The following is an 11,305-nucleotide window of genomic DNA, read 5'->3' as shown; positions in this document are numbered from 1 at the left end:
AAAAAAAAAAAAAAAAACAAAAAAAACCAGACTTCTTGAGCAAAGAAATTTTTGAAAGTCATGTGATGAAAGTTCACTGTTAAACATGATAGAGTTTTAATGAGTGTAGAGAAATTTAGGCACAAAAAATATATTAAATTCCTTAATGTGGTATGCTTAGTAACCATGAAGATTTTTCACAATAAAATAACTCATTTACCATGTTATAGCCCACCTCCAAATAAAGGAAGTATGATAAATATTTGCAAAATTATTATTCAAAACTCATTGTCTTACCCGTTTATCTGTACTGCCTGTTGCATCATAGGAATAACTGATGATACCAGGGATGGGCTGTCCATGATGTGCCATGAAAACAGCAGGGTTGATGTACAATGGATGCTTCTAATGTATAACATATAACAATTATGAATACAGTGAGAGAAAAAGCATGAAATTACATAAGCAAAATGACCAAAAGAAAAAAAAGTGAACACAAATGAACAATGAAATGCCAAATTTTTTAAAATTCAAAGTGACAAAATCAGCTTTGATTTTGTATGTTGTGTTTTCTTTTATAAACAAAATTGATGTTGTAAAAGAACATCAATTAATTAACAACAATTAAAAGGCTTATCCTTTTAATTAAAAGTAGAAAGAAAGAACATTCAGTAATTTTAAAATGAACCTATTCTAATAATTGGTTCAACTAAAGACAATCCAACTTTAGTCTTAATAGTATGGTTAAAATTTAATGGATTATTGAAGGGTCTACTGACAGAATCTGGAAGTGTTCAATGAAGGAACTACATACTAATTATCTAATGGACATGAAAAGGATTTCTATGTGATTTTAATCTGTTTATTTTTAATAATTCAGAACTAAGACATATTTAAAGTCCTTAGAGACTAGAAAACTGCTATTGGCAGCATTTACTAATAGATCTATAAAGTAGTACCAAGAAAATATGTAAGGCTGAAAAAGATGATTTTATTAAATATTTTCAGACATTGACTGAAAATCAAAGTTTCCACAGCAGTATAACTCCTGATTATTGTTCAGTACTATAAAAAACCTGTAATACCCTAAATGCTAGCAAAACAGTAACAAAGTAATGATTCTCTTACATTGTTTCTTTAAAACAAGAACAGATACTTTTTAAAAATTAAAACAGATTTATTTTCCTATGGTCAAAGTCAAAATATCTATGTGATCTTCAAATTATTTCATAGAGTAATTAAATTTTTAATCTGTATAATATTAATCAATGAATGATTATCATTACTAAAAGTGATATGCTACTTTCTAAAGAAATTAAAACAGAGCAGCTGGAAAAAGCTAGGCATGAATAATAATATAAATTATGTTAATTATGCTGAACATGTAGCATTAAGTTCATTCAAATTTACTCAGCTCATAGTATTTCATTGATTTCTAGACCCTTATGAAGAAAATCCACAAACTTTGGTATTATCCTAATATTTCAATTACTTTATTAGGTTAAAGGAGAATATATTAATTTCTTCTCTATACAACTAAGATAAATTGTGTTTGACAATAACTGAATAAATATGTAGTTGGGGAAAATTCAAAAGCCTCTTCAAAGACTTGTCTTTAAAATTTATTTTGTGGTAATGTGATCATCTTGACCCTGGAATAGTGGAGGTTTCCTATACCTCCATACCAGGCAAAATTTTTAAAATACTCTTTTCCAACTAATTTCAAGAGTCATCTGAGGTCTTTTAACTTTGTTTTCTGTTTCTTTAAAAATATGTGGAGTTTTGATGTCCGAAATACATAATCATTGTATATAATAAAATGGCAACTTTAAAGAGTTCCTTAAAAATTACGTTGTTTATCACTATAGCTATAACTTCATTAGGTAATTGGCATATCATTAGTGCCTTAGAACACAAACTAACTTCAATGCTTATAAAGAATCTGTACCAGGACAGAGAACACATTGACAAAATTTAATGGATATTCTAGCTCTATTTTTAGGATGCTCTCAAAAACATTAAACTTATGGAAGGATGAAATGGAAAGAGGATGAAATCAGTAGTTTCCCCATGGGTAATTCAGAACTCCGTCTCTCTTAGCAGACCTACCTTTGCAGCAATGGCTGCTGCAGTTATATGTGACGAGGAACTATCTTCTGTTGAAGCTACACCACTGTCTTTCTTTTCTTCTTCCTCTTCTTCACACTGAACCCCTTTGTCTTCTGTCTGTTTATGGGGGCTAGTTGTAGGAGGTGGAGAAAGAGGAGGTGGTGGGGAAGGTAAGTCTTCAAGTTCATCATGCACCTCCTTTACTTTTACAATGGCATCACGTAAAAGGTCAATGGCATGAGGTAGAGCTGGCAGTATGAACTGAAAGCATTCCTGCCCACAAAGACAAAACAAGAAATAAAAGTCATGCTTTTTAATAGACAAATAAAATGGTAGCAATAAAATTGAATATAATTTTGGACTTGTATTTCTATCCATATCAAGAATGAGTCATATTTGACACATCTTTTTAATGTAAAATATGAAGCAATCACATCATATAACACTTTCCATATGTTAGAGGTTATGGCCGTTAGATGAATCCTTACATGAATGCATACTATGCTTTTAAAGTACAATTTTGATACAACTATGTATTTATATATGCTCTATATATAAAAGATACGAAAAGCAAAAGAATTTTCAAACTGCTTGCTAGTGCAAGACTTGGGTCTAACACGTCACATTAAGGACCAAATTTTTTTGTTGTTATTGTTCAGATTGGAAATTCTACTATCATAATATATACCAGTGTAGTTATGACAAAAGCACTATGGAATAAGCAAAAAATAAAAATAAAATTGTAAAAGTTGTGAATAGAATTCAATTTAATATTTTCTTCACATGCCATTAATATCTATAATGCATCCCCAAAAGACACCAGGCAAGGACTTATAATTAGAATACAGAGCTAATTGTGTCTTAGGAATAGATGGAAGTCTTTATCTTTCACATTAAAGCAACACCTTAATAAAGTCTGAACGGTAAAGAAATATCTTAAAACAAGAATGGAACATTAATGGCATACTTGAAGAATGCCTAATTTTTCACTGTCTTTATAGGTCTCAATTGCTTACTGTTTAAACAGTATATCAAAGAATGTAATCTTGACAAAACAGAGGTTTGATATTTTCCTTCAGCTTCTAGGAGGCTATATCCAGACATTAGAATGTCAGGTTTGATAAAAAATGTCTTTATTTCCTGGGATCTTTGATTACTAGTTAACCTGAAAACTATGCATACCAAAGGCTCATGTTGGGACTTCTCATCGGCAATGTTCTGCATGTATACTGTCATGTGTCTAGGACAGGATGGTAACACATGCATGGTCCCAAGGAAGAATAAACAAGGAAAGCTCTTTGTTGGCTAGGTTCCTCTACTTTTTTGCCCTATGACTTTTCCCTTAATCCACATCACCTTCCTGTGCAAACAATAACTTTAAGACCCTTAAGTGAGTTCTGTGAATCCTAGTGAATTACTATGTAGGTTTAGAAATCACATCAAGTTAAAGTCACTAGTGAAGCTCATCTTTTGGAATGCTTCAACTTTGCTGGTGGCTGAAGAAGATGAAAACAAATAATTCATATGTTTGAAATACATGACGTTCCTAGGGCTTGTGATTTGTTAGCATAACTTCTATACTATCTCTCAGCTATACTTTCATATTTAGTTTTCTAGCTTAGGAGCAGTGCTCAATGTCGTATGGCTATATGTTCAGGGAAAAGCAATGAAAAACTGATCTATTGAAGACATAGATGTATGGGGTGTTTTGAAGTCATTCTGGGAATTTAAGGGTGTGTATTAAAGTAAAATATGTCACTGTCCATCCAAAAAACTTCCTCCTAGGATTAGAAATTGCCTGGAATCACATCCAATTGGATGCTCAAATTGGTTACATGGGTCCAAGAGGTAAGTGGACACTAAATAGCTACAGCAAAGCAAGAAGTGCCAAGTTAAGATTCATTCGTCTTGCACCCTTTGAGACATAAAATGTCAACAATACTGTTGTATCTGCCAAAAAATAAGTCAGAAACCAAAGGAAGACATGAGAAATATTCTGAGTAGGGAAAGTTCTACATATAACTATCAAAATAAAATTGATACTGGTTAACTCCTGAGGATACAAATAGGTTTTAGCATTTTCATCTTGGGAAAATGAAATGGGCACTTCAAATTTTTGTTTTCTCACTGGTTGGGGGGTGGTGATGAGTGTCTCATCACATTCAATATAGGAGGGCAGGTGAACAAGGAAGGTTCCTACTAGTTGGGTTTCTTCACTTTTTTAGGAAAGGGGCACTTGGACAAAGACACCCACATGTAAATATTCTTCCTTACAAATGTACCCTTTCCCCCATGACACCTAAACTTTTTCCCCCCAATCTGACACAGTGGTCACAGTAATAATACAACTGTGGGTGGCAGAATAGGGGATGATTTCTTTCTTTCTTTCTTTTTTTTTTCTTGGATTTGAGATAGGATTACTCCGTAGCTTTTGGTTCCTGTCCTGGAACTAGCTCTTGTAGTCCAGGCTGGCCTCGAACTCACAGAGATCCGCCTGCCTCTGCCTCCCGAGTGCTGGGATTAAAGGCGTGCGCCACCACCGCCCGGCTAGGGGATGATTTCTAAGCAAGAAGATGTTAAATATATGTTTAATTTTTTGTCAGAATTCCTGATGTTTGCTTTTTCCCTTACCACATCTGGATAAGTTAGATTTGATAGAATAATACTATACTGCCTAATTGGAAAGATAGTCTAGCTCTTTATCTGTGTGACCATATCATATGAATAGGAATGGACTGAGTGCAAGTTCTATGTGGTTGAGGACAGCTATATGATAGCTATATATGTAGCTAAATACAAAGCCAAAACGACCTGAAAACTTTTTTTTAAGTGATTGTGTGGTCTTGAACATGAATTTGTAGATGACAATGCCCTGCTTCAAAATAAAAGGTTAGCCCAAAACTACTATTGGTAAAGTGAATCAGCATAGTGATTAAACTTTATGTCTTCAAAAATGTAGCACACTCAAAACAAGTAGCATAATGAATGTCTGACTTTGTTTTAATTCACTGTCCTTGAACTTTACTTTTTAGTTGTACTATTCCTACATTAGATATGTGGTGTGGGATATCCTTCTGTCTATGTGTTGCTTTTATTGGCTAATGAATAAAGGAACTGCTTTGAGCCTATAGCAGAGTTATAGGAAAACAGAGCTAGGTGGGGAAAATTGGACAAAATGCTGAGAGAAGGCAGAGAGGGAGATGCCATAGAGCTGTGGCCAGAGTCAGACATGCCAAAACTTTGCCGGTAAGCCACTGCTACATGGCGACACACAGATTAATAGAAATGGTTTAAATTAACGTGTAAAAGTTAGCCAATAAGAAGCTAGATTTAATGGGCCAAGCAGTGTTTTATTAGTACAGTTTCTGTGTGATTATTTTGAGTGTAAGTTAGCTAGGTGCCAGGAAAGAACAAGTGGCCCCTCCTCCAACAAATATGCTGCAATATTAGGATTGTTATTACTATAGGAGTATTGACATTCTTGGTCAAATATATTTGGAAAGTGAATTAAAATCTACCTTAAAGTGTAATACCAACAGAAACATGATTGGCCAGCAAACAACTGGAAGTTGTTTCATCTCATTTCTATTATACAGTGCTGTATGAATGTATCACATTGTACAAAGAAGAAGAGATCAAGGAAGAAAATAAGTAAATTACAATTAAAATATGAAAATACACATAATGTGTTTAAAGGTAGATTACTCAGTTCTCTAGATCTAACCATATTTCATGCTGCTACTTGCAAATTAGGCATATTCTCACTGATAATATTGATGTATTCAGTAATATAAATGATAAAGTGAATACAATTATGAGCAATGGCTTTTTTTTTTTTTTTTTTTTTTTGGTTTTTCGAGACAGGGTTTCTCTGTAGCTTTGGTGCCTGTCCTGGAACTAGCTCTTGTAGACCAGGCTGGCCTCGAACTCACAGAGATCCGCCTGCCTCTGCCTCCCGAGTGCTGGGATTAAAGGCGTGCGCCACCACTGCCTGGCTAATTATGAGCAATGTTAATTGGTAAAAAGCCTAAGCCAAAAGTCAGAGCATACCATTCCATAGTGCAGAATTAATTATCATACAGAAAGAGTCTAGCCTTGCCTTTAGCTACTAGAAAGGGGACGTCTAGGATATAAGACTGTAATGACAGAGTATTCTTTTTTTGCCAGACAACTTGGGCAATGAGATCTCCTAACAATATAAATTACAATGCAGGTTTGGATATACTTTGATATTGCTTTGCCTCTGAAAGATGTTGAAAACTAAAGGGATAAGGACTAAAATTCAGCCATGTGGACACTATATGACGAGCTAGAATGAACAAACAAACATGAAAACAACAAACACAACAGTTCAAATGAGGTTCTGATTGGCAATATTCCATGTAGATTGTTGCAGTCACAGGAAAGTAACAAATTCATGAATGCACAGGAGGGGACAATGGAAGCTCTGCATCAGGTATGTTTACTAAACTCTGATGCACTTCTCTTGGCTCAAACTGTATCCTTTCCTTCTATAAACAATAACTGTAAGTATATGAAGTGTTCAGTGAGTTTTCTGGTACTTCCTAATGAAATACATAATTTGAGGGTGCTTCTTGATTAGTGTTAGCAGTGAGCAGCTATTTTGGTGTGTACAGCTTGTTGGTTGTCTACTCTCAGAGTTGGTTGGTTAAGAGTTCATTTATTAAACCATACAACATAGAGAATGCTTACCTGAGATCCTTTCTTGCTACCAGGTAGGTTAATTATCAGAGTTTTCCCCCTTATTCCACACACTGGTCTGAAAAGAAAGAGAAAGAGAATTGAATAATGAATTGAAACAAATATTCAACAAAGGCCAATCATATTGCTTTATATGAGAACATGTATTATAGGAAAAAAAGTTACAGTAGATTATCAATTGTTATACAAATTGGACATTCTGAGCAGTATTTTTATAATAGTGGTTAGTACAGTGGATTAAAAAAAGAACTGAACATGAAATCAGAATAAAGTAGCTATTTTAAAGGAATGTGACCCTAATAATACTGCCTTTTTGTTTAAGTTTAGCTTTTCAAACTGCAGTTGTTGAAGGACAAACTGCATTAAAATGTCTAATATAGTAATAGTGATGTTAAAAAGTCTAAATTGGCATTAAAGAGCTGAGTGAGGTTTAGATTTGTGCTTTAACTTTTCAACAAGTGTAGAAAGTGAAGTAAAACAGATTTTCACATATGTATTGCTGTGGGGGAAAAGGCAACAGGGCTTAGTCATGAACAGAATCATTGATAGTTACAGGTCTTTTAACATAGAAAGGGCTTTGGGAGAACCTTGTAAGTTTCCTTTTTTAAAAAGTGTATTTTTGATATTATAATTTAATTATATACCTCTCCCTCCCCTTTCTTCCTTTTTGCCCTTCCCCCAGATAACCTGCCCACTCTTCTTCAAGTTCATAGTCCCTGTTTTCACTGAACTTCAATTTCAGGTTTAAATAGGCTGGCTAGAAACAATACATAAAAGTAGAAGGTACTAGAAAATTGAGTGAAGAATGGAAGGCCTGAGTTATCTTTCTCTTTTCGAAGTTTTCTTTAAAATTGTTCACTGACAATTTCATATATTTATGGAGTATATTTTAATTATTAAAGAATTAGAATTCTGGCACATTAAGTTGGGATAGAACCAAGCCCCTCCCCCCTGCATTAAGGTTGGGCATAGCATCCCATTTTAGGGAATGGGCTCCTACAGGCTATCTCATGCACCAGGATCCTGCTCCTACTCTCAGGGGCTTCTCAGTTAGTCCAAGTTTGACCACTGTCTCCCACATACAGAGGGCCTAGTTAGGTCCCATGGAGCCTCCACAGTTGTTGGTGTAGAGTTCATGATTTTCCACAACCTTAGTTCAGCTGTCTCTGTAAATTTCTCCATCATGATCTTGGCCTCCCTTGCTCATTTAATGTGCCAGACTTTGTTGATAACCCACTAGAGCCCTTGCCTGTTGGGGGGAGTGAATGGGAAGTGGGCTGGTGGGGTGAGAGGAGTGGTAGGAAGGAAAACTGTGGTAGGAATGTAAAATGAAATTAAAAATAACTCACTATCTGGCTGCATTTTGCTATGGTCACATTTTAATTTTATCTTTGAAAATAAAATTATGCTACTTTAAATCATTTATAAATAAGAATTTTGAATAATCTACAGCTGTGAAACTGGTCAAATGTATAGTGCCAGAAGGACAGAGAGGAATATTAAAACCATATGTGGCTAACAGAGCAATGAATTTGTAGGGACGCAGTTTGTTATAGGAATTAAATACTCAGATTAACATTCTCCTAATCTTAGAAACAAACCATAAATTAACATATTTCTGGAAAAAAATAATAGATGGTTTTATGCAGAACAGTCACTGACCATTCAGGCTAAAGAAGAACAGGACACAACAGCTGCTGATATTTCAAAGGCACCAACAATCCTACCTTTAAAATGGCTGATAGACAAAAATGTATGGGTTAAGCAATGGCCTTTAACAATAAAGAAACTGCAGGCTTTAGAACAGCTGGTCAGCAGCAACTAAATGTTCAGCATATTGAAGAATCAAACAGCTCTTGGAATTCTCCTGTATTTTTTTGTTAAAAAGAAATCTGGAAAATGGAGAATGGTAACAGATCTAAGAGCTACTAATAAGGTGATTCAGCCAATGGATTCTCTACAGTATGACATTTCTTTGCTTCTCAATTACTCAAAGACAGCCTGTTACAGTTTAAAAGATTGTTTCTTCATTATACCTTTACAAGAAAAACACAGAGAAAAATTGGTATTCACAGTGCCTATATATAATAATTCTCAGTCTGCTAAGAGCTACCAATGGAAGATCCTCCCACAAGAAATTTTAAGTAGCCCAACCGTGTGCAGATATTTTGTAAGTTAACCATTGGAAATGATATGGAAGCAAATTCCTGACTCTATAGTTTACCATTACATGGACAACATTTTGCTATCTGACTAAAATGTAAAAACTTTACAAAGGATGTTTGAAGAAGTAAAGAAAATTTTGCCTTGTTGGACATTACAAATTGCTTCTGAAAAATACAAGGAGGATATTCTATTAAATATTTAGACTATAAGACAGGTTTATAAAAAAAGACTTCAAAAGGTGCAAATTAGGAGAGATTGAGTGCAGACTCTTAATGACTTCCAAAGATTGTTAGCAGATATTTTCCATCCATAGCACACTATAGGGATAAAACCTCAACTAATTATTTTAAATAAAACCTTAGAAGGTGACAAGGACTTCCATAGTCCCAGGTAATTATTAGCTGAAGCTGAGACTTGGCTTCAAAATTAAGTTTTAAAAGGAGCAAGATATTTGTTGAATATAATAATCAAGCACTTAGTTAAACATTAACCAAATAAGTACTTGATCCATCTTCTCTGAAAAAAGTACACTGGCATTAGATAGTGGAAGGCAGAAAACCACCATACAGGACTAGAATGCATTCTTAAGGCATTGGGGGTCAATAATGGATTCTTTTCAGTATTACCAAGCACTACCATTTCAAGAATATTTTAAAATGAACTTAAAGTAGGTTTATAATATAAAGAAAAGTAAGTCCCATATAATATATTAGACATAAATTGATTTAATATTTTTTGTTTACATTATGATGGTTATTTTTCAGTATCTAATCAGTATCCTTTATTTTCGCCCTAGATAGTCAGCTTTGATTTCTATCCTGTTTTCACTTTCTTAAATTTGACAGAGGGGGATTTGTAGATTTGTGGAACTCTGTGAGTTTGAGGCCAGCCTGGTTTTAAATGAGTTCCAGAACAGCCAGGAGTGTTACACAGAGAAACCCTGTCTTGAAAAACAAAACAAAACAAAAATCAACCAAAATAAATAAATAGAAAACTCAAAAGAAAGATATCAAGTAGATGTAGAACACATCAAGCACATCTTGATTGCAAAGATACAAATTTTAAGAATATCTAGACTACATAAGCAAGGAATATGACAAATTCAAAATGAAAACAAATACATAGGAAATGTGACACCACAGGAGAAATAAACAAACCTTTTACTTATAACTATGGATGAGAAGAATACCAACTCATTGGCATAGATCAGACCTTCAACAATATCATAGAAGAAAATTTCCTCAACCTAAAAATTGAGAAACCCATATAAATACAAGAAGCACACAGAACATAAAAGAGACAAGACTGGAAAGTCTCTATGACATATTGTAGTTAAAACAAATAATACATAATAAAGATGTGTGCTGAAAGCTTTAGGAGAAAATAATGCAAGTAACATACAAAGAAAAACCCAAAAGAATAAGAGCTGATTTTTCAATGGAAACTTTGAAAGCCAAAAGAATCTGGAGTAATGCATTCTAAGTGCTAAAAGGACAGCTATTACAAGGATAAAATACTGTATCCAGCACAACCATCTGCCATGACTGAAGGAGAAAGAAAAATTTTCCATGACATAAACAGTCTAAAATAATTTATATTCAACACACCAAACCTAAGGAAAATACAAGAGGCATTATTTTGGGTTGAAGAGATGAATGAGCATAGCAGAGAGACTGTGAAAACAAATACAAAGCCATTATTATTAAAATACAAAACACACTTGAGAACAAAAACAACACTACTAAAAATAAACAACTGGATGACCTGACCACACCACAACTCACACACACACAGACACACAGACACACACACACACACACGAACGAAGAATGGATAAGGAAAGTGTGGTACATTTGCACATTGGAGTACTACTCAGCTGAAAAAAAAATAATGACATCTTGAATTTTGCAGGCAAATGGATGGAGCTAGAAAACATCATTTTAAGTGAGGTAACCCAGATGCAGAAAGGCAATTATCATATGTACTCACTCATAAGTGGTTTTAAAACATAAAGCAAAGAAACCAGCTGACAAATCACAATCCTAGAGAACCTAGACAACAATGAGGATCCTAAGAGAGACTTACATAGATCTAATCTACATGGGAAGTAGAAAAAGACAAGATCTCCTGAGTAAATTGCAAGCACGGGGACCTTGGGAGAGGGTTGAAGGGGAGGGGAGAAGAGAAAAATGTAGAGCTCAATAAAAATCAATTTTTTTAAAAAGATACAATAGAAGAATAGAAAATGTTGAGTTCGAGACCAGCCTGGTCTACAAGAGCTAGTTCCAGGACAGGCTCCAAAACCACAGAGAAACCCTGTCTCGAAAAA

At 34.3% G+C, this 11,305-nt stretch overlaps 1 protein-coding gene across 15 annotated transcripts in view; it reads right to left on the bottom strand.

Moving 5' to 3' along the window:
* Gphn (gephyrin) overlaps nucleotides 1-11,305 on the bottom strand; it is a 351,545-nt gene that overhangs the window by 149,474 nt on the left and 190,766 nt on the right. For 9 of the 15 annotated variants that reach the window (XM_026779610.1, XM_026779623.1, XM_005343244.3 and 6 more), the window contains 3 exons: nucleotides 6,802-6,868; nucleotides 2,089-2,361; nucleotides 277-384 (listed from right to left, as the gene is read on the bottom strand). In XM_026779610.1, coding sequence (XP_026635411.1) covers nucleotides 277-384; nucleotides 2,089-2,361; nucleotides 6,802-6,868 — 448 coding nt within the window. The remainder of the gene's footprint in view (nucleotides 1-276; nucleotides 385-2,088; nucleotides 2,362-6,801; nucleotides 6,869-11,305) is intronic. The other 6 variants (XM_026779627.1, XM_026779637.1, XM_013346157.2 and 3 more) reach the window with 1 other exon arrangement.

This window comes from Microtus ochrogaster, chromosome 1 (assembly GCF_000317375.1).
Source record: "Microtus ochrogaster isolate Prairie Vole_2 chromosome 1, MicOch1.0, whole genome shotgun sequence".
Lineage (NCBI taxonomy): Eukaryota > Metazoa > Chordata > Mammalia > Rodentia > Cricetidae > Microtus > Microtus ochrogaster.
This window is presented reverse-complemented; position numbering and strand designations above follow the sequence as displayed.